General features: G+C 38.9%; 1 protein-coding gene across 3 annotated transcripts in view; it reads left to right on the top strand.

The window, feature by feature from the left end:
• MYZAP (myocardial zonula adherens protein) overlaps nucleotides 1-23,844 on the top strand; it is a 79,516-nt gene that overhangs the window by 19,174 nt on the left and 36,498 nt on the right. For all 3 annotated transcript variants that reach the window (XM_069798133.1, XM_069798132.1, XM_069798130.1), the window contains exons 2-8: nucleotides 2,989-3,078; nucleotides 12,409-12,567; nucleotides 15,133-15,225; nucleotides 17,631-17,744; nucleotides 18,602-18,754; nucleotides 21,049-21,174; nucleotides 22,038-22,166. In XM_069798133.1, coding sequence (XP_069654234.1) covers nucleotides 2,989-3,078; nucleotides 12,409-12,567; nucleotides 15,133-15,225; nucleotides 17,631-17,744; nucleotides 18,602-18,754; nucleotides 21,049-21,174; nucleotides 22,038-22,166 — 864 coding nt within the window. The remainder of the gene's footprint in view (nucleotides 1-2,988; nucleotides 3,079-12,408; nucleotides 12,568-15,132; nucleotides 15,226-17,630; nucleotides 17,745-18,601; nucleotides 18,755-21,048; nucleotides 21,175-22,037; nucleotides 22,167-23,844) is intronic.

Here is a 23,844-nt window from a genome sequence, read left to right as displayed (position 1 = left end):
ATGATTGCCAATGCCACCCTCTGTTTGGCATTTGCATGCAACAGACTGCAAAGTAAAGCATTAAAACTTTATTTTGTGTCAAAAATACTGGCAAAAATATGATAATGATTTGAGGTGTTTTAAAAGTAAGGAGCAAGTGTGGAAATGAGGAAGTGAGGGAAAAAAAGTGATTCAGGGGGGTAATAGAGAAGGCAATGTGAAAAGAAAGGGCAAGAAAAGCAGTTTAAATTATAACAACCCTTTGGTTGTACAGTGGTTTTAGTCTCAACAGATTACTGTTATTAATTTATATTTCCAACCTAGTTGTTATGATTTGACTGCCATCTGTACTGGGCTGCTTTGATTTCCTTCATAGTAACCCTGTAACACATCAATCGCTGCAATGTGACAGGCAGTCATGATTCACTAAGTGGTGTACAGGTACAGGGATAATTACTTATTTACAATCGCTACACTGTGAATCTATAAGTATGTTGACTATAATTAGTTGTGTACGGACTAACAGGGAAGCCATTTGCCAGCTTTAGAGAATCATACACAGCTCCATTTCTCCTAACTTAGAGTTGCCAGTGATTACCTGTTTTCATTTATTTGAGGTATTTTTCATGTTTTCTCCTAACAATCCTTTCCTTCCTTTTAGTCCAGTTTTTCTTCATTTGAAATCACTGTAAGAAAAAGTTGGCCTCATCTATCACTTTCTGCACAGCACAGCACAAATTCAGTTCAATTTCCTATTTATGGGTGTGGTCTTTCTTTGTTTGCCTACATGGAGGAAAGCCAGTCTGTTTCCCTTTTTGTTGTAAACAGGCATGTTTTAAGAGGAAAGAGCCTTGCTAAGCTAATGGGAAGAAAGAGCAGGGGGAAATGGAAATTAAATAGGTGAGAAAAGGTGGTATTAATTACCTTATGAATCAGCAAGCTCCAAAGTTGAGTTTATTATTAGTATATCTTGATAACTGACTTGTAAGCGGGAAGCACCTTCAGCTTCAGCAGTATATGGGGAGCATTGGTGTTCTCAGAAGAACAAAGATAGCAGCCAAATCAGTGTGAAAAGCCCGTGTGCAAGGATTCATCATTTTTAAACGCATTTCATCGTTTCAGATTTCTTTAGCAAACATGAAAGCATAACCTGCTTTTATACTAAGTTTTGAGGGGTTTATGTCACTTTCTCTGTGGCTTCTTGTTCTGTATTTGCTAGTATATGGCTGCATGATGAATTAACGGTGAGGAGCCCACTGCACAAAAAGTAGCCTCCACAGATGTGTCTAAAGAGTAGGTTATATTTCACCTTGACCTTATTATAGACTTCTTTTTTTTTTCTTTTTTCTAATTTATAATACAGACACAGCTCACATATTTTATAGAAACTTTAGCTGCGTCTCGGGACACTATTCTTTATTGGTAGAAGGCCTTGCAGACCTGAAACACAAAACTGAGAGAGGAAGATGAAAGGCAATACAAAGTAGCATTTTTTTAAGACAGTTGACTACCATTAGTCTAAACGTTGTTGATTTGTCATCTCAACAGATTTAAAGAAAGGCTGGAAGAAAAACAGTGAAGTTGCTGCAGATATTTGCAGGTGGTTCTTCTAATTGCTTTTGCTTGGGAAGAAGAAAATGTTAAAGCTTGTTTGAAGAGTTGAAAAGAGTCCGTTGTTTGCAAACAGAGAAAACAGGAATCCTTGTTGTGATGCTGAAGAGCGGTGCTCTGATGAGGTCATGTTGTAAAGAGCCTTGAAAGTGAAGTCAAGTTAGCTTAACTGATGTGAGAGGCAGTTGGAAGAAGTGAATTATAAAACGGTAAATTTAGCGTCTATGAAAATGACTTTTCTGCTGTGTTCTGAATGCCTGTGAGCAGAACACGATTGCCATTTTGAAGGCAAAAGGAAGTGCTGTAATGAGCAAAAACATGAGCTGTGAGCTTGGGCAAGTACAATGGAAAGGTGGCTTTCAGAGGGAAGGTACACATTCAGCATGACTGGAGTTAAGTATTTAGGAGAAACTGGAGAGATCTAGATCAGATGAGATGCTGGGCTATAGAAGAACAGTGGTGATGGCCCACAGTAATCATGAAAGAGATATTTTAGACGTTTTGAGCAAGAGCTTTAAGAGGCCTGTTTGTTGTCAACAGCTGGGATTTCATGGGAAAGTATTGTGCAGCTTCAAATTTGGACAGACAAATTTTTCCTTTCATATTTGCTATGCTCTGTTTAGGACTTATAGTTGTTTTCCACAAAAATGTGTCATGAAGAGGACTAAGACTGAAAGTTTTAAACAAGTTTCTTGTATGAAATGCATTGCTTTAAAAATATCATTACACCTAAGATCTGTGAGGCAAAAGCAAGGCAAACCGCAACTGGGGATAGAAAGGTATCAACCCTATTGGCCTGTTTCCTCAGCAAGAGAATGGCTTTTCTGAAATCAGATGGGAAACAATACCTCTTAAATTCTCTCTGAAGCATTGTGAAGCTTAGTTTTTACAAACAACTTGTATGTATCCAATTTCAGTAATATTCCTATTCACATTCAGTGGAATTGCAGCGCTGAGGTATGCTTGGATGAAATACTTAGATATATACTGAACAGAAAAGAGGCATTCACTCCAGAATACACTTTGTGTTTCTCAGTAATCCCTTTTGAAGATTAAATGTATGCTAAATCTGCAAACAAAACTGAGAAACTAGAAAATGGTGTTCATTGTTCTGTTATCTCAGCTCTCAATGTCATTTATGAGTGCATAAGAACATGTTGATTGAAATGGATTTTTGCTATTTCAGGCATGTAATTATGGGGATGCCCTTGAATTATTTCTTGCCAGCTAAAAACCCCTCCAACCTTTAAAAACATAATCTTTTGTCAGCCATGTGGCAGAAGGTAGAAAATAGCAAATTAAAACTTGAATCTTAGTACAGTTCATTCTGTAAAGCAAGTTATTAAAATAATTTTTTTAACACTTAAATATAAAACCAAACATTTGTTTTTCTTTCAGATGAATGTCTGTAGGTTGCGCTTAACAGTACCACCTGATGAAGGCTCACAGCCTGAACAGGGAGCAAAGGAACCTGAAAGAAAGAAAAATGTAAGTTTTAAGAATCAAAGTTAAATTCTGTATAAACAAGGAGTAAATATTGCCATCCACAGAAGCTGGTATTAGTTGTTTTGGGAGCCCAAAACCCAGTCAACTTGGAAGACTGAAGAACGTGTGGAAGCTAAGTCAGCTGTGAGCTTTGAGCCTGAGCCTCTTTGGGGGGGATAGCAAAACTGCATGTAAAATAGGACAGTAGTAGAGGAACAGCACAGAGATTGTAAGTGATTTGTGACTGAGGTACCTTTAAGACTTCATTATTTAATATCTATATATTAAAGAGTAGGAAACTGCTATCAAGAGCAGGGTCTTGCATTAAACAGGATCTTGATGCTGACCTGAAGGGGACTTTATGTTTCATGCAAGCTTAACAGTGTGCAAGATTTGAGCCTCAGTGTGTATGGAAGCTGGCTTGCCTGGTATTTAAATGTTTTGCTGTGTTGGCTGATTTTGGTAATAGGTGATGTACTAATAAGAAATACAAAATAAAGAATTTAAGATTGTTGCGAAGTAAAAAGTGATTTGAAGGTCATGTGCGTAGAAGGGTTCAGAAGGGCAATTTCTTTGTAGAAGTAAGTAGCGTGCACACACAAAAAAATCTTACAGCTGCTTTGGTGCAGAAGCAGAACTTGTTCTTTAAGAGCTGTTTCAGACCAACAGATGATGTTTAATTTGTCTTAAGGATGGAGACTAAAAAGGGAAGCTGGACAAGCTCCACAACTTCACATTTATACTTTGATAAACCAAAATCAAACAAGAAGTTGGCTAAGTTTACCAGACCCAGTGTCTGAATAGCAATATGACAATAGAAAGCAAAACAACAATAGGATTTATTTGAAATAATTTCTTAGTGGTACTCAGAAGCAAAAGTAACTGTAAAATTACTCAAAGACATTTTAAAGCAATAAAAATAAATGCAAAGTAAAATGGTCAAGATAAAGATTCCTTATCAGATATTTCTAATGGTGGAATCTTGTATACACTCAGCTTTTCATACACTCCTCTGGCAGAGTAATAGGTCCTTGAGGATCTATAAATGTTACTTACAGAATGGATTAAAGAGGCCTTAATGCAAACTAAATTTGGGCCACCATTGAACAGTAATTAATTTTGTACAGAGGTGTTTAGTTGTAGCACTTGGAGTAGCTTCCCCCACCACTTACTCTGTCAGTCTCTTGTCAGTTTATATCTGATTGCAGAAACCCTCAGCCTGGCCTAAACATATGGGCTCATTGCCCTCAGAGTAATGTAAGTTTGTTTTTGAGGATAGGTATTGACTCATGACTTACTCTACTGTGCTGAGTAGTGTAATAATAAGAAAGAATGTGAATGATTAGGGCTTGGACAATTTGTAGTGACTTTCTTACGTGACCAACTTTTTTCTCTGTGGCACCTTGTATTTAAGGAAAGCTGTATTTCCCCCATAATATAAGTAAAGGAAAGTGGGTTTTACATCAGAGATTGTTAAGGAGAGGATATGAAAGGTAATGAATACATTATCTGGCTCATCTTACATTCCGGTATATTGCACAGTGATTTTTAAGAGATGGGTCCTTTTTAGTTGAGACAAAAAATAGTCATAGTCTATAGAAGTGGTGACAAAAAAATCACTGATCATGAACTGTTTTTTCCTCATGTCTCTAAAACAAGACACTAATGTATTACCTGTAGATTTTTATTGTCTATGTAATGTATTGCTGTATGTATTTGAATTAGTTACACAGCAACTTACAAGGCACACAGGAGTCTTGACTAGTCATGCTGTGATAATTTTCTCTTACTGCAAAATTTAATTTAAAAAAAAAAAAAAAAGCATCTCCTAAAAGCAGTGATCAGGTATCTCTGTGGATCCACCCATGTTCAACTGACTCCATGTTAATGAAACTGCTTAAAGCACTTTGAGAATAGCAGGTTTTACAAATGTTAGATAATTCTCATACAGTCTTATGAGAACTGTGCCCCCTTGGAAATAGGGATAATAGAGAGAAATTAGGGAACTGCTCAGTTTTCTGCCTTGCACTTTATAATTTAAGGTCAAAAATACAGCTTCAAGAATCAAATTTAACGGCAGATCTCTTTTATTAAGAAAATGGGAAAATAAATGTTTTTCTGTATTTAAAATATATTAGTGTGACTTATGGAAATGAACTGCAGGGGTGGCGGAGTCCTCATCACTGGAAGTTTTCAAGATGCAATAGGACAGGGTGCTAGATAATCTCAGCTAGGCTCCTCTTCCCACGAAAGGTTGGACCAGGTGATCTTTTGAGGTCCCTTCCAACCTGGGCTGTTCTATGATTGCACAGTTTTTGCTGGAGCACTCAGGCAGATAAGGCAGTCTGAGCCTGGCTGCCAGGCGCTCTCCTGTTTGGGCAGGACAAGTGCTGAAGAGCAACAGACTCTTCCCTGCCTCTGCCTGCTCCTGGTGAGGGAGGAGAGTGGAGACCTTGCTGTGTCACAGGGAATGCCAGAAAACTATAAATATACCATGGCGTGACATTTGGTTGTAATCTCCTCTTTCAAATCCTTCATCAGAAGGAGGTGATTCTGAGCTGCCCTAATGTGACATAGTGATGGTTTACTGACCATTTCCCACTTTCCTGTATCTTTCTGGGGCTCAGTACCATTGAGAGATATTTCAGTTGCAAAATCAGCTAGTGAACTGCACAGAAGCTTTTAATAGTGCTCATCCTCCGAATAATTTTTTCTGGAGCTTGATGTCAGGTCAGAACTGATTCTCTATGGGTTGTGTTAGCTTAGCGTTTTTCATTGTAGACCATGTTTAGCAGAAAAATGTGTGCTGTGTTTCATTAAATCTGTATCACTGCATTAAGTTTCTAGATTGACTTTTTTATTGCTATACATCCATGAAATAAAAAAGAACCAGTGTAAGAGATTAAAACAAAGTGATGGAGCTGAGCAATTTTGTTGCAACAAAATTGCTGCAGGCACTACTGTACTAGGATGGCCTCTTCCTATCTTTTGTGAAAGGCTGGCAGATGGTGCATACTTAGAAGTTGATCTCAAAAACTGAAGGGGGAGTGAGCCTGTGCTCCAGTGTGTCAGGTTGGATTTTTATATTTGTATTTAGGCTATGATACCTTAAGAAAGTATATGAGAACTGAAGTCACAAGTCGAGGCTGGTTGGTTGGTTTGTTTGCTTTTTACAGGCTAAAAGCCTACTGCTAAGTATCTCTGAATTGTTAGCACTTTAGGTAGGGAGAATCTGAAACTATCATGATTTTGTTCCATTACTTCTGTTCATGATAGACAATGGATGACAGTAGTGTGAGGCTGTTTACTTCACCATGAAGTACAAAGGAGTATTGTGCTCATCAGATTGTATGCAAAATCTGCATGTCCTGAAGCCTGCCTTGTCTTGCATAATAAAAGGCTACCAGACAATTGTATTGTCCGTGTTTGGGATTGAGCTTATTTTTATCCATCAGTCCCTTTCTTCACTGTCACGGCTAAATTTGGCAGTGTCATTGGAAGCTGCAGCTAGTCATTTGAGGGCAGAATATGGACATATGTATAGACAGATTTTTCTTTTTTTTCATTTGGACACATGGACAAGAGAATGAAAATGAGATAACACTCTAGAAATTTGTGCCATTTGCCTGTCTTTGTGGCTTTCAACAGAGTTTGAACAGCATTTAGTCTTAAACTCTAGTTGGTACTTTGGCTGTATATATCCTCAAACTCTTTAATTTTCTTATGTTTTTAAAGCACCACAACCAAGAGGTGAAACTCTTTTTGCTTCCTAAGCAGGAATACAGAAACATAGCAAACATTTTTTTCCCCAGCAAAAAAGTAGGCTGTAAAGAAGCCAGAAGGGGAGTTTGCTCCTGTATGTGATGGAGAGAATCAGGCAGAAACTTGTGTCAGGCCTGGACCAAAGAATATGAGTGCAATGAACCTGGGGCTGTTGTCCTAGATTCAGTGAGCACAGTGTCTATTTTCTCTGCTGATCTGCTGCTGCCAGCCCACTCCTATCAGCATAGCAGAAGTTGTGTCATAACAAATGTGGTTCATGTGCTACAGGTGGCTGATGTTAGCATTTCTCAGCCCCTCCAGCACCAATTGCTTGATTTTTTTATGTGTACTAATTAAGTGACACCTTAATTAAAAACAGCACTATATGAAAACCACAGAAAGAATTCCACTGGCTTCTGTGGTTACTGCTGTATTTGTTGTACCTTCTTTTCTTAGTGTATAAACATTGGTGTTCTGTGTACAGATTTCACTGATCAGATACGACTTATTATAATGCCTGTCACTTCTATTTTTTGAGATAGGCATCTAAATTCTACATTTCAAGGAGCTTAAAAGTTGGAATGTGTTAAACGATACTTCTTATTTAACGTCATGAATTTAAGAACACCATGTCTACATCTTTGCATATTTTCCCTATTTTAATACTATTTATGTATGAAACATCCGTAAGTGTTAACATGAGTTTCATGGGCTGTAGAGGAATATGAAAAAACGTAAAAACATAGCTAGCTTTTGTCAGAGCACAGTAACTTTCCTTGGTGAGCTCAATATTATAAACTTGTCATTTTACTGAACAGAAAATACGTAACCTAAGTAACAATGTGTATGTTCTTGTTCCTTGTACAACTAGTGGAAAAACAAAAGATAACTGGATATTTTAGAAACCTCTGGAATGTGGCAGTTGAGGAAAAGATAAAGCCTCGCTTAACTGACATAGTTCTGGTTAAAAGAAGAGTTTTTAGATGGTGTAGCTAAACAGAAGATCATGATTTAGCAAAATTTTAAGGCCATATGAGTTTGTTTATAAACCAGAATTGTGCTAATCATTACATTAGATGTCCATTTTTCTCTTCTGTGCTTCTGCTTCCAATTTTGGGAGAAATTATAAAGTATGGTGGTATCTGACTTCCATTTCAAAAACTGATGGAGATAGATTAGGTAGCAGATCATCCCTCAGCGTTGTTTACATAATGCCAATAAAACCATGGGCAATTCAAAAAGCAGCTAACAACTCATATGTAGGGTTTGGTTTTACACTGTCTTTGCTTCATCTGTTTCATGCTACTTGTACTACTTCCTTGGACAGAGACATAAGCAGGATGAATGGCAATTATCAACACTTTTGCAACCTTGGGGTGTAGGCTTCAGTTTTAAATATTTATGAATTAAGTAAACATCGTCTGTGTTTCTTTAGTACATGCTGTGTGATCACACCAAGTGCAACGTGACTGTTGCTGCAGCATAGTCAAAGCATGTTCCTGGAAGCTGCTGTACTATTCATGTGCATCAGCATCATGTCTTCTTGCTGTTACCTTGGACAGTCATATAACTGACTATACGTACGAAGAAATATTCACAAATTGCTTAAGATAAGCCTGCCTTTTCAGATCAGCAGCTCAGATTAGAAGGGATTTTGAGCACAATTTGGGGCAACAACTGGGCTTGTTCCAGTGCAGCAAGTGCATAGGCAGGTGGGGAGTGAGAACTTCCCTGTACTCTGGAGCTGGCTCATATTTTGATCTTAAATAGCAATGGTTAACTAATCTAACAAAACCTTTCATCTTCAAGCATTTTTCTGGTTAGCTTTACAGTATTTACTTGTTCCTAAATACTTGCATGCGTTTACTTACTCTGTTATCATCACTGAGATGCCTCACTGCCGATCAGAGTGGAGACAGGTGAGGACCTTCTCAGAAAACTGTCTGAGTTCTGAGAGTGGATACGTATGGGACATAGAGGAAAACAATAAAAATTACTTGACTTAAAAAACATTCTATAGACCTTGGAGATGTGGAAGATCTGGGATTTGTGGAAGAGGAAGCATGGGAGAGAGAGGACATGACAGAGGAAGAACAGACGACAAGGCAGAAAAGGAAAAAACACTGAAGGGAGAAAAATAAACAAAGGTGGGTGAAAGTAGCTTAAGAGAGGAGACAAACTGGCAGAAAGTATACTTGATGCATACTTAGTCTTGCAGTTCCGTGGAGCAATTTGAGAACTAAGCCATTCAGCAAGGCCTCCTGTATTAAAAAAATAGTCAACAAGCAAAGCAACCCATCCACCCTGCATTGAGCAAAGTTTCCTGATTGTAACCCTTCCTCTAAGAGGAGATTGCATCAGGTTAGCTCTTTTTTGTCAGGACATATGCTGAACCCTGAAACAGGTGGTCATTGAGTGGAAGTTAAGAGTTACCAACCAGAGAAACGCAGGAGTAGAAGGTAAGCATAGCTGGAATACAACAGCAAGGAAAAAGACTAGAGAAATATGAGAGCAGTTATTTGCATAGCTGTTGGTTCACACAGCTTTAAATCAACCAAGAACTGTACTGAAATTTTAACAGGTGCTTGCCTGGGGATTGTGATACAAAGGAGGAATAAGAAGGGGGTAAAAGCAATATCCTGTATTTTAAGTAGCACATAGTAGGACTGGAACACTCAAAAGATGATGGAGATTCTTTTAATCTTCTGAAAGAGAAGTGACAAAGGCATCTTGGGAGGCTTTTGCAAATATAGACAACAGGCAAGTTTAGCATTGTTGCAAGAGACATGTCACCAGTCTGGCTTTGTGCATACTTAATCCTGCATGTACTGCCCATTATGATGTAAATTTAAGTCTGTTCGGCTGTGAAATATGTAAGTGCCATGAGTGAATGTCCAGCAGCAAAACCATTGGTCTGAATTTGTTGGTCTTAGAGGGGAAAAAAAATCCTTCAAAGCATTCCTGAGGAATGTGTTTACAATATTCTAAAAATAAGGAACTTGATCATAATTTTCTTACAGAACTCTGCGAACAGCACTGTAAACAATTCTGCTAATGTTTTGGGGCACAAAGGATCTTCATAGTTTCTGGTTTTCAGCTGTTCAGCTTGTAAAAAATGAATGATCATGGGTAAAGGGTATGGATTTATGAATTCAGTGTCTGGTGCCTTAGTAACCTCTAAACAATCAAAGTGATTATTTATTTGGTTATCAGGAAGATGGAAACTTGGATGTAATCCCTTTATCCAGATGCAGGGGAGGAGCTGTGATGAAACTATCAAAGAAACTGTACAACCCTGGAAGCAAACAAACACAAAAAAGTTTTGAGTTATGTCCCCATCTAGTTTCTGCATTTTCTCTACTCTCAAAAAATCAGGTGTGAGGTTTTTGTTTGTATGCATCCAACAGCAAAACAAAACCCCCAATAATACATAATTATGAAACTTCTGATTAGCAGGATATGAAGCTTTGCATATAATGTTTTCAAAGTGCAAAATGCTATCATGTATAGGTAGGGGTGGTTGCCCATTGTTTTTCCATTGTGTGGTTTTAAGGCTTTCTTTTTAAATGATTGCTTATAGCTTTGTTGTTCTTTGCCTGAAACATTCTTTATCAGGCGTCTGCTCTGTGATTGTTCCCCTCCCAGCCCTGCACACACACACCCAGAGCTTCAGCAAAATGGTTAAGCTATTAATAATACGGTAAAGGAAAATGTGTGGGATTTAGAACGTTCAGAAAATGCCATGCGGGAGGGACACAATGTAAATAAATGATCCATTCTTCTTAATGCAAGTAGATTTTTCTGTTTGTTTTTCCCTTACCCAAATAAGTATTTATTCTTACACTGCCACCATAGTCATGTTTGTTTGGCTGCTAAAAACTGGAGGTGCTACGGCTTTAGACTGCAGATGCTATCATCACTGTCTGTCATGGTAAGGACTGGAGACTCTCTAGGATGCAGCTGCAGATGGGTATAAGATGCTGAGCTTCATCTCTTCCAGCCTCTGTTTGGTGTCATAGAGAGTATTTAGATGCTGCTTCGACTCTTAGTTTAGTAAAGAATCTCAAAGTTTGTCGGTTTTCATACAGTGTCATTACTGAACAACAAAAAAAACCCCAAACATATTCTAAGGTCAATGTAGTAAATATTCTCAATTTTACCCATATCCTGGTATGTCTAGTGTGAGAAAGAAAGTTCAGTAAAATTATCTATAACTGATTTGTCCCCAGCACTGGCCTTTTAAAAACAACATGCAAACCTAAGCAGTAACAGCTGTATTTCCAAGATTGCATCTTTCCAACTTTCTATTCAGGAATAATCTAATTTTAGGTGCCTAGTTTGCAAATATTCAAAGTTAGGTAAGAATATATTTTTCCCTTCTTTTTAAAAAGTCCTAATGTGGATGTCTTCATCTAAGCTAGTTGTTTGAATTCTTTGTAATCAGGAAGAGAAATTAGTACTTCTGGAGACTGACTCATTTCAGATGATTGTTACAGGATGTTTCTCTGGGTCGATTAGGAGGGAGGCTAGGTGAGTAGTCAGGTCAGGTGGTTACATCTGACCTTGCAGATATTTATTTACATGCTGAGGGAAATGATTCCTACTGTTTACATGAATATTTTTCTTACTAAGTGTATCGATGAGATGAATAAGAGGAGTCTGTTGCAAGGAGTGCCTTAAAGTACGATACACAATTAATACAAGTACATTTTACAAATTTCTGCAGATCATTAAAATAACAAATGTAGGCACTTTTAAACAGCCTTTCTATTTACCTGTCAAGACCTGATTTCAAAGTTTTATCCTCCTACAATCGTTAATAACACTGGAACGCCCACATGAATGCTGTTTCGTAGCTTTGCTTGGGCTCTTACAATGTCAGTTGTACAACTTCTAGAAGAGAAATGCAGCCCTGAAATGAATATTTGATTGCTTTGGAGGTCCTTAGTTAGTTTTAAATGCAAACTGAAATTCTACTTTGTTTATCTCCAAGATAGACAGATACTTTTTGAGCTCTGTTTAAGGAACCTTGCCTAAAATGTTTGAATTTCAGAGAACTTTCTAAAATTTTTCATTAAACTTTTGTATTTTTATATTTCCTACAGAAGGGAGTTTGGGGAGTGAGGGGCAATTCTGTGGTTGCAAGAGTTTAAAGGGAACTGTGAGAGCTGACAGTGCTCTGGAAGAATGCAGAAAAGGGGCATCTGTTGGTGAATGAAAATAAGCCAGGATAACTTTTTCTCTCACATGCCTTTACCTCTCCTTGCACAAATCCAATCTGTTGTCTCTAGCTGTACCTATATCACTTCCATTAAAGCCAGTGGAAATTAGATATCTCTATCATCTTTATCAATTATAAACTGGTCATTGATCTTTCCAAAAACATGAAGGTTGACAGTTTAGCCCCAAAACATTTGGGAACTAGTGTTCTTAGGTACTGTTGTGCTTTCACTAGAGTTGGCTGTCTCTCCTGGACCTACGCTACTGTATTTTTGTTTGTTATTTTTTTATTCTAGTACTGATATAAAAATAACTTTTTTTTTTTTTTTTTTTTTTTTTTTTACTTTTAAGGAGCTCTACCATGTACCAAATGGCATGTCTCCAGGGAAGCTCTCTCATGGGATGGTGTATGGCGTTGTGCACAGAACTGACAACAACCATAAGAGAGAAATGGTGGTTTATGGGTGGTCAGCTGATCAGCTGAAAGAGGAGATGAATTACATTAAAGAAGTGAGTTATGCTTTCAGCCTCAAAATTTGTCAAATATCCTTTCCATATATTCATGTAGAGCTGTGAGTGTATATGGGATGACTGACATCTAGCCCAACACCTGAATTTGAATTGGGCACCTACTCTGAAGCTAAAGGCTTGCCTTGTTAGTATTTGAGTTGGAAAAAAAGCATGCTATATAGCTGGGAACTGTGTGGTCCAGACTCAGGGCCTCTGTGACAAGTGGTACTTGTTAATGCTTGCTGACTGGGCTACAGCTGGGCAAGCAGACTGCCAAACAGATCTTGGGGTTCCTGTCCTGAAGCCTTCGTAATTTCAAATGTGATACAGAAGAAACTATGTAAGCAGACACCTAAAAGGATAAACTCTCTCCTCTCTTCCCCTGCTTCAAACCCCCCCGGTTTTGAAAAGGCTCCTAAATTAGGTGACATAGTAAAATCACTTGAGTATATTTTGGGGCAGCCTTAAAATAGTCAGCCTAGTAAGGATGACTTTGTACTACTTTCTCTGTGTATGTTCATTTATTGTAATTGGCAGAAGCTGTCCTGAAAGAAAAAAAATGTGTTTCTGATGCTGCTGGTTTCTGTGCTTGAAACTCAGCATCTCTTTGCCTGTCAGTCCTTGGCTCTCAGACTTACTTTGACAATAACCCCCTAAATAGCCCAGGGCAAGTAATTTGACCTTCTCTTTCCATCCACCTTCACCACCCGGGAGGCTATTGGTCAATGGTTATCAGTGTTAACACTGATTCAAGTGCAAACTGAGTTGATATAAAAGGGAGGAACACCGAGTCAAGCCAGCAGTGTAAAGACTGTAATTATGTGTGCTCTTAACATCTGCCTGGTCCTACCTATCAGCACTTGCTTCTCTCCCTTATTACTCACAGTTTGTTAGCTCCCAGCATTCACCGCTCTCAAGTTCCTGCACTCACTGTTAGGGTATGTCACTCCCGCAGTGCAGGCGAGGCACTCGAGCTGCCTTGGCTGCTGGTTGTCTGCCCGGGTAGCTTATCTACCCTGCTGGGGTGGTGTCAGGGGATGGGTGAATTGGCAGGCGGCAGGTCCAGCTCCCCGGGCTGGGCTGTTTCTGGTACCTGGCACAGAGTGCTTGCACTGGGACCATCTCCCGGCCCTTTCCTCTTCACAGCCGGCTTGTGGCACGGAGGGACATGTCAGACCAGGTGAACTACACGTCTTGCATATGCGTTCAGGGTACTGATCCTTTCAGGAAAAAGTGGGAAAGATGTGGGAAGAGATGTACTGGCCCTTGCTTTCCCATCTTCTGGAAGCTGTGCTGAACTATGCTAATTTGTGAACTTTGGTCTGCCAGATAAGTTTCATCTCTAGAGTCTTAAAGAAGAGTCCTCAGCTTGTGCCACGTATATGCTGACTTAAATAGACCAAAAATGATGGGCCACGTCAGAACTGCTGACAGTTTCCTCTGTATCTGAGTCAAATTTGCACCTTGCAAGAGCAGGGTGTGTGCGTGTGTGTGCGTGCTTATGTGTGGGTGGGGACAGGGCGAGGGGTGCTTTCCTGAGGTGAAGTGCTGGAGTCAGCTCCCTTCCATGTTTCTCATCCTAAAGGGAGCATGTAGTTTGGGGTAAGCTTGTGCCTACTCCTTGCATAGATCTGATGGCCAATGCCCCTCTTGCTAGGCAGGAGTGGGTATACTGCAGAGCTGCTAGAAACATCCCCTCTGGTATAAGGCCCTACTAATGTTTTCCCCTCACTCCTTCCCCCAAGCCTATGCAGAGAAGAGGTAAGCGAACAGCCCTAGATTGTCTGCAATCAGTCTGTGTTTGATGGGGTGGGGAGTTTGAATTACGTAGCTGGAAGGTAGACTGCGGGCAAATATTTCACTATCATTTACAATGTGTGCTCTTGAGAAGACTGGTTCTGTGCATGATTGCAATGGCATGTAAACCCAAGCGGCTTCCAGCATGCTTTTTTTTCTTTTCTTTTTTTTTTTAGAAAGGCAAGGTATAATTTACATCTATAGTTCTTAAATAAAATTATATTGAGTACTCTGTTCTTCAGATTTGAAATCGCATTGGTAAATTTATGCTAATACATTGTTTAGCTGGATAGGAGCCTAAAAGTCCAAAATTAAAGGGTTTATCTTCAAGGGATACTCAGGGAAAACTAATTAACCACTTTAAAAAGTATGCAGGTGTATTAAATCCATGTGTGGATGCTTTTTTTTTTTTTGAAAGAAAACATTATATGCTCAAATTAATTTTAATTCATTTAGTAAGGTTAGAATGAGTTACAGATAATTTAATTGAATTTCATTATTTAAATTATTAATTTACAAGTGTTTATGTGTGTACAGAGAAGTTTGGAATTACTCAGAGGTGTTTATTCATGTCAGCCCTACGTAGACAAGTCTTGAGACTTAAGTTTTTGTCTTGTTTTTGAGACTAAATTGCTGTTGATGAAAAGGTAGATTAATAACGGAAATTACTGAAAGTAACAATGAAGGGCATAGAAAAAAAATCACGTCCTCATGTAAACAGTATCATCAATAAGTTTGATAAAGTCATTTTATTTTTTCTGACACCAGGTGAGAGCAACTCTGGAAAAAGTAAGAAAGAAAATGTATGGTGAATATGATGAAATGAAACGAAAAATACAGCAGCTTACAAATGAACTGAAAGTAAGTATACGTTCATTTGCAGGGAAAGCATATGAGAATAAGTGCCCCAGTGTTATCTAGAAACTTTTTGTGCTTCAGCAGAACAGAAGTAATTTCTCAAACCACTCCAGTTCATTGTTTTATGTGACATCTATATTTTTCTTTATTTATTTATTTTTCCCTCCAGGAAGGTAAAGTAGGACAGGGATGCTTTTGCATATGGAATTACTAATTGCCTGCTTCTTGGAAATAAAAGAATGATCTTGATAGCATTGTCTGTGTGTATTGACAATTAGTGGAGATGCTTGTACCAGTAAGCTGCCATGTGAATTGAATAAATAACCTACATAATTAGGAGTAACATGCAACTTAGTTGGTGTCATTTCAACAGGCTTTGCTCTGTTTTACTGACTTCATTGTTTAGACACTGTAGTAAAAGAGGTAGCAATATTCTTTAGTATTAAAGTGCTTGACAGTTCTAGAAATTACTTACCTTTTGGTTCTTGATTGAGCCTTTCAGTGGTCATTTGATGACCTTTCTTCTGACATGCTGCTTTAGCAATAAAAGCTACTGCAGTCTGTAGAAGCATCCTTCATAATAAACTGCTAAGTTCTTTGGTCCAAAAAATCTCCCTGAAAACTTGCTGTGGATTTTGTATTCAACATTGATTTTCACAGCCCTGGTTCAGATGAAGCTTTGGCAATTAAATGTATCCAGCCTTCAAGGGACTGAGACCCTGACTTGTGCCCTTCTGCCATCCTCATTTGGAGGCTGTCAGTTCCCTGCATGCTCCATTATGTATAAAGATCAGAACTTGCTGTTAAACTGGTATTTTTATTCTGTGGCAACTAGTCTCAAAAAAACAACAAAAAAAATCACCTTGACTTGAGAGGAGGAGGGAGAGAAAACTGCACTTCTGTAAACTGTGTTAAATAGTCTTAATGATGCCAACAAGGTGAGTCTCCCACCCAGTATGCACGCAGGCAAATGCTGATTCAGATGTCGTTTTGTTGCCTTTGCTGCTGATCCTTACTGAATAGCAGTTGGTGATATTCTGCACTTCCAGATCTTCTGTCAGACCTGTAGAAATCCTGCATGAGTCTGAACATCTCTCTTAGTTAAGGGTTTCTGACCAGCTCTGACAGAATGTCTAGTTCTGCAGCAAATTAGCAGTTTATGAAGCACTCCTTCTGACATAAATGGCACATTATGAGACACCCTCCCCCCTTTTTTAATACTTTAGACTGCCTGAAAGAAAGCACAAGTGTTGTTCTACCTAATAATATATGCTTTTGTTTGTTTGTTTGTTTGCTTTGGTTTCTGTTTTTAGTTTTACATGACTGCCATCTTTCACACTATTTGGGGATCCTGTTTAAAATCCTTTATATACTCTTTGCTTCAGCTTTAAATCACTGTGCTTTTTCCCCATCAATTTCCAGGACTACTTATTGTTCATAAAGTTTGTTTGAAATTTGTACTTCCAATATCCTGCCCTGAGCAGTATGCTTCTTCATACAAGTTCTTATCTTGTAACTTTCTTAATCCATCCAAAGCATTTCTGCTTTTCTTTGTTTGTTTTTACATGAACACACGTTTATATAGGGTTAACAGTAACTTCTGCTCCCTGCGCTGACCTAATCTGTGTATGACTTGGTTACTAAACATTCATTGTTCTCCATATCAGTCCCTAGTGTTCTTATGTTTTTATGAAGAAACAAGTCTGGTCTGTTTAAGAATGTGAGTTGGGCTGGCCTGCATTAGTAACATTTTTTTTCTCTTTATTGTTGGATGGTTCATAATTATTTACACTGTTTGGGTTTTGGTCTCTTCTTAAATGATGTATTTTTTTGCCTTTTTTTTTACCCCTCCAGTTTTTAAGCGCATTTGTGTACTTAACAGAATATGACATATTTTCATACAACAAAGCTCTCTGCTGACTTCTTCTACCTGCTTCGTATTGTTTCATCCTTAAGTCTTCTTGATGTTGCTTCTTTACATACCTGATTAGTCAGTTCCTTCTTGGTTAAGGCTGTTCACACAAACCTTTCTAGATTTCTTCATTTCTTGCATTCTTCTGCTTTTCATTCTGTGACTTTTTACAATCTGCCCACTCTGTGTATATAAACCAAGTAGACATCCGACAAGTGTCCTCTTGTCCTTTCAAAAAGAGCAGCTTTTACAGTGATTACAGACTAGCAATAAACATAGATACTTGTGCCTTATTTCTGTTAGCATATTTGGATACTAAGTTTTGTTTGTTTGTTTTTGAGGTGCAAGAATATGGTTTGAGGCCTGTATATTTTAAGCATCCTAGTACTGTGAAAATTAACCATGGGGTCTTTCTCTTCCGTAGCTCCCTTTGAAAGAATAGGTAAACTTAATCATTATTCTATATAAAACTTTTTTTTTTTTTTTTCCTGCTCAGGTGACAAATGCTCATCAGGAATCCTTAGAGAATCATGTGCGAGTGCAGGCTGCAGCCTTAGATAGCTTTAGTGAAATGAACAGCTCCTTGACATCAGCATCTATAGACTTGCAGGTACATTTTAATAGCTGTTTCACAGCTGACAACTGCCTTTTCTGACATGGATTTAAAAGCATACATAAAACATGGATGACAAATATAGATTCTAACACTAAACAAGCCTATAAAGTACTGTCTTGGATATCTACGGCAGCTAATTTAGGAAACTAAGGAAAAAAAATTCCAACGCCTATGTTTTTTTAAAAAAACTGTTAAAAATAGTGTACAATAAAGAGATACTGATCTGCAGCAGACTAATGCCACTAGTTATGTCTCTACAAAAAGTCTAAGTTGAAAATGTGATTTGTTCTGTATTGTGGAAAATGGTGCATCTGACTTACTCCTACCTTCATTGGTTAACAGAAATGGAAGTGGCATATTTGGATGCTAAACACTTGTGAGAATTTACATACTGTGAAATGTAGGGGGAGGGAGGAGATGGGAGTGAATTTTCTGTTTTAAAGACTTCCAAATTACCATGTATCTGAGCTGAACAACTTGAAGTTCCTGCTTTCTTGTATGTCACAGTTTTTCTTGGTCTAGTGCACTTAATACGTATAGCATGGCCTTTGGAGAGAAGAAAACAAGATTGTTGGGAGTAGCATTCATACTGAAATGTATCCCTGTCCTTTCTTTTTTTTTATAGTTTTCCAGGACTTGATTTCATTGAGCATGTCCTCATGGAAAGACGTCCTAGCAAACTAAACACAACCAAAGCTATAAATTTAAATGTTAAAACTTGCAAAACTGTTCACGCTGCACTGATACATCAGGAAATTCTTAAATGTTCTGTCTGTTCCATAATCTCTTGGCTGTATTAGTTCACCAAATTATTTATGATTTTTAATATGTGGTTTCCCTCTTTCTTCTAGAAAACTCTAGTGGATGTTACATTGGAGAACACTGATATAAGGGAACAAATAAGGAATTTAAAACATACACATGAGCAATCTATGGAAAAGCTGAGAGAGAAGCAAAAGCAACTGGAAACAGCACAAATTGAAAATCAGTTACTGAAATTAAAGGTGCGGTATATAAACTCCCCTGAAAATATTGCACAGTATGGGCATTAGAAGTATGTTAAATTAATTCCATGGCCTTATTTGTAAAGGGTTCTTCATTCTTCATGCCTTCATTGTTCCATAGAGCTGACATATTCCTGTGAATCAATACTCTTTTAATAGCAGAGAATCTCAGCTGGCAGCAGTCAGTCTTTCTATAACATGGGATTACCATTCAGGGATGTTGGCAGGTGAAAATTCAAACCATTAAATGGTTATTAGTGTCCATTGCTGTAAGTAAGGGAATATTATAACTGTACACAGTGCTATAAGAATTTCTTGATGTTGAATTTGTTTATTTGGTATTGCACAATTTTTAGTAGGTAATCTGTTAAGTCTTACAAGCATATGGTCAGCAGATACATGCTGTAAGAGCAAGTGTCTTGGAAAGAGAATTAAGCTATTTCTTTCAGAGAAATGTAAGGGAATAAAATGCAAACTGGAAGGCTTTATATTCCAGAAAGCTTGACTGTTTTCTCCCCTCATCTGCTAAATGTATTCCTTTAATCTCATTTAAAAAAAACCAAACCACACCCCGACCAAAAAAACCTCTTCTGGAAACTTTTGTCTCAAAATTGCTCAAAATAGACTAATTTGGATATAGTACTGTATCGGAATCTGTCATTGTGAAATTAAAGTGACTGCTGATTTATTCATATTTAATTAATGAAGAAAAAGTTTAAATTTTGACCTCAAAGTTGCAGTTTTATTACAGACTTAGTGGATAAAATACCTCATTGCTGTCTTTGAAAGTTAAGCTTAAAATTGTGTATCAAAGATGCCAAGACATCTTGGATTTAATTTCAGAGGTGAACGTAAGATGGTGTGGAATCTGGGAGGTTAACAGTTGAAAAGCAGTAACTACCATATGCCATGATAATTTTCTGGGTAGGAGAACACATCCATGTAGCTTATTAAGTAGGTTTGGTTTATTCATACAATCATAACAATAACTGAGGTTGGAGACATTGCTTAAGAGTACTGTTATAGATGCCCTGATGCGTCTGTCTTTTTATGCTTGTTTTTACTCTCATTGCTCAAGCTATAAGCAAAGGAATGATGGAGAGACAGTGCCAGAGATCATATTCCAGTTCAGTGTATCTTAAGAACTCTGAGTTTTCATTGTTGGCTTTTTCTGAACAATATGATTCTTTCAGGCTTCCTAAAATGTGGAAGGTTTTGTGTTGTACTGAAACTTAATTTAACTCCACTCCCTCTCATAACGTGCAGGTTACTATCCCTGCCCCAGTGTTGGTCTAGGTGAGATGCCAAAGGGGGCGATTGCAGTACAAGTGGAGTCCTTCAGAGCTCAGTCCCTTTTCAAAGGGTGAAATATACTGTTGTTATCCTACAGGATAGTAAAACAGCTTGTTCCCACCATGCAAGATAGACACAATGGTTTAATAAATCTTTCAGTCCTTGAAATGAAAAAAACACCAACCCAAAATGTTAATCATCAGAACCAGGTATTTGATGGCTGTGTAAACTGTAGCGATCAGCAGGGAACACTTTATTCTTCTTCCAGATGACAGTATATTCCTCCTCTTCCTGACATTTTTGTAGCACCCACAGCATTTTGCTATAACCTTGTCTGATTTATAGCATCTCTGGTAAGAGAACTATGTCCTGGACTAGCTATTTTACTTTGCTTTTATTGCAGTTTATAGAGTAGATGGGTTTAAGCTGTGAATACCCTATCTGGTGTTCAATCACTGAGGGTGTGGTTCAGTATTTTGAGCCAACAAACGGGAAATCCTGTCTCTGAATTACCATTCCTGCCCTCTTCCCTATAGCAGTAGTAAAGTTTCTGGTCCTGTAGTTAAAAATTAACCCTTCCAAACCCCCAAGTATATTAATTTTAAGTCTGATTGTTCCCTGCTATGCTTTGCTCCGTGGTCACCCCAGTTCTTGTGCCTACACAAAGAGCAGTATGTGAAAAAGCAAGAGAGAGGAGGGAGGGTACAACAGTGTCTTCTAGTTAACAACACATACTTAGGTCAAGCTTAAAGGAATTGTTGCTTTGAGTGGTCGTGGTCATTTAGAAACAGGAGTTGAGTCTAGACCATCTTTAATCTATGTTTCTATAAAATGGGGGAAGACAAATGCTCTTGATGCAAATGAAAATCTGCTTCAGCAGTGTTAAAGTTATAACAAGGTGAACTGAAGTTCAAAGTGTTACACTCACATCATGTGAACTCCATTTCTCCTGCTGCCAGCAGTGCTGTACTGACTGATGGGTCAACTTTCCCCTCTCATAGGTGGAATCGTCACAGGAAGCCAATGCTGAAGTCATGAGAGAGATGACAAGAAAACTGTATAGTCAGTATGAGGAAAAAATGCGAGAAGAGGAGCAGAAACATAAAGCTGAGAAAGAAATCCTCCTAGTATGTATAGCCAGTCTGTACGAGTGGTGCTTAGCTTGGGTGTCATTTCTCAGTCACTTAATACTCCAGAGTTGACATGTGTTCTTTCACTCCCGTCTCTGTGACTAATCATGCCATAATTACTAAACTTTCCAAGCTTTGGGGGTCGTAGGGCTAAGAAAAGAATGTGTTCAAACACAGTAACAGTGATGATAATGTAGATTTCAAAATTTGAAATGGAGTAAGTTGGGTTTTTTAACTTCTGATTCTCTAAAAAAAGAGGAAAATATAATTTCTAATTTTAGTGATAGTTTAAGAAGGGGAGGGGGAACAACTTCATTGGACGCTACTGGAGCAAGAACTCTTCCTGTCCCCTGGTTTCCCTCCACCCCCAAGTAAAATGTTTCTATGAGCAGTTAATCATTGCATTTTTCTAACCAATAAAGATAGGTAATGACTGAGATTGAAGGTAGATTGCCCAGTCTCTTTTTATTCATACTGTTTTATATGTGAGGAAAGTACAAAGCTGAACGTAGCATTCTGAACAGCAAAGTTTGCCATCTTCTGCAACAGCGTGTTTTTCTTATGCTGTTACTTCACGGCATCCTCAGAAGAGAAAAAATTATCTAAGAAACGCGTAAAAATTTTTCTCAGATTTTCGTAATGATGCTTTACAAACACCTATGCACTTTGAAGTGCCCCACATCTTTTGTTTTATACAATTCACATTTAGGGTCACAGGTCTTCCAGGCTTCTGGGCAGGTGTAGTGAAAAGCTTTGAGCTCTGCTTAAAAGCTATTTAGGCCTGGCTGTATGGCCTAAAAAAAAAAAATCCTCATCAATATATTGGATGTCAACGTGACTGTAGGTGTCCTTATTTGAAGGAGGAAACGAATCGGCTTCTGAAGGCTATTGAAGAGGCAAATAAGAAGATGCAGATTACAGAAACAAGCATACAGGAAAAAGACCAGAGAATTGGTGAGCTGGACCGTCTGATTGAACGCATGGAAGAGGTATGAGATTTAGTTGATTGCTAGCTTTAAAAGAAATGCAGAAGTGCATGGAGGAAATTTTTTTTTTTAATTTTTTGTTCTTTTGTCTTCTGCTCAGTACCCTGTTCAGTAACATACCATTGCTGTTTGCATCTTACTTATGTATCCATATAAGTAAATGGACGTGGACTACTGTAGAGACACTGTGATTAAGTAGTTCTTCTGTCTTGCTAAACCTAATGAAGTAGTAATCATAAATGACCCAAAGTCTCTTAGAAATGCTGTTGGTGGGTCCATGGAGTGCATGGACCTCTGCCTGGGGATGGATAAGGAGCTGACCGAGAGCTTATGGGTCAGGATTAAAGGGAGGGCAGGGACAGGTGACATTATAGTGGGGGCCTGCTACAGGCCACCCGACCAGGAAGACAGCAGATGAGACCCTCTATAGACAGACAGGAGCTAGGAGCAGCCTCATGTCCAAAAGCCCTGGTCCTCATGGGGGACTTCAGCCACCCCAATATCTGTTGGAGGGACAACACAGTGGGGCATAAGCCTGGAGGTTCCTGGAATGTGCTGATGACAGCTTTCTTCTCCAAGTGACAGAGGAGCCAATGAGGGGAGGTGCTATGCTGGACCTTGTTCTCACTGACAAGGAGGAGCTGGTGGGGAATGTGAAGCTCAAGGGCAGCCTTGGCTGCAGTGACCATGAAATGGTGGAGTTCAAGATCCTTAGGGCAGCGAGGAGGGTGCACAGCAAGCTCAATACCCTGGACTTCATGAGAGCGAACTTTGGCCTCTTCAGGGATCTGCTTGGTAGAATACCATGGGATAAAGCCCTGGAGGGGAGAGGGGCCCAAGAAAGCCCAAGAAAATTTAAGGATCACCTGCTCCAAGGTCAGGAGCGATGCATCCCAACAAAGAGGAAGTCAGGCAAAAATGCCAGGAGGCCTGCATGGAGAAACCAGGAGCTCCTGGACAAACTCAAACACAAAAAGGAAGCCTACAGAGAATGGAAGCAAGGACCGGTAGCCTGAGAAGAATACAGAGAAATTGTCTAGACACCCAGGGATCAGGTTAGGAAAGCTAAAGCCCTGATAGAATTAAATCTGGCCAGGAATGTCAAGGGCAACATGAAAAGCTTCTATAGGTATATCAGTGATAAAAGGAAGACTAGAGAAAATGCAGACCCTCTCCAGAAGGAAAAAGGAGACCTGGTTACCTGGGACATGGACAAGGCTGAGGTAATCAATGACTTTTTTGCCTCAGTCTTCAGTGGTGAGTGCTCCAGCCACACCACCCAAGTCACAGAAGGCAAAGGCAGGGACTGGGAGAACTAAGAACCACCCACTGTAGGAGAAGATCAGGTTTGAGACCATCTAAGGAACCTGAAGGTGCACAAGTCCATGGGACCTGATGAGGTGCATCCATGGGTCCTGAGGGAACTGGCAGATGAAGTGGCTAAGCCACTACCCATCATATTTGAGAAGTGGCAGTCCAAGGAAGTTCCCACTGACTGGAAAAGGGGAAACATAAGCCCATTTTTAAAAAGGGAAAAAAGGAAGACCCAGGGAACTACAGGCTCACCTCTGTGCCCAGCAAGATTATGGAGTGGATCCTCCTGGAAACTATGCTGGGGCACATGAAAAATAAGGAGATGATTGGTGACAGCCAACATGGCTTCACTAAGGGCAAATCACAC

Source organism: Haliaeetus albicilla, chromosome 12 (genome assembly GCF_947461875.1).
Source record: "Haliaeetus albicilla chromosome 12, bHalAlb1.1, whole genome shotgun sequence".
Taxonomy (NCBI): Eukaryota; Metazoa; Chordata; class Aves; order Accipitriformes; family Accipitridae; genus Haliaeetus; species Haliaeetus albicilla.
Note: the sequence above shows the minus strand (reverse complement) of the source record. Positions and strands in the feature narration are given on the sequence as shown.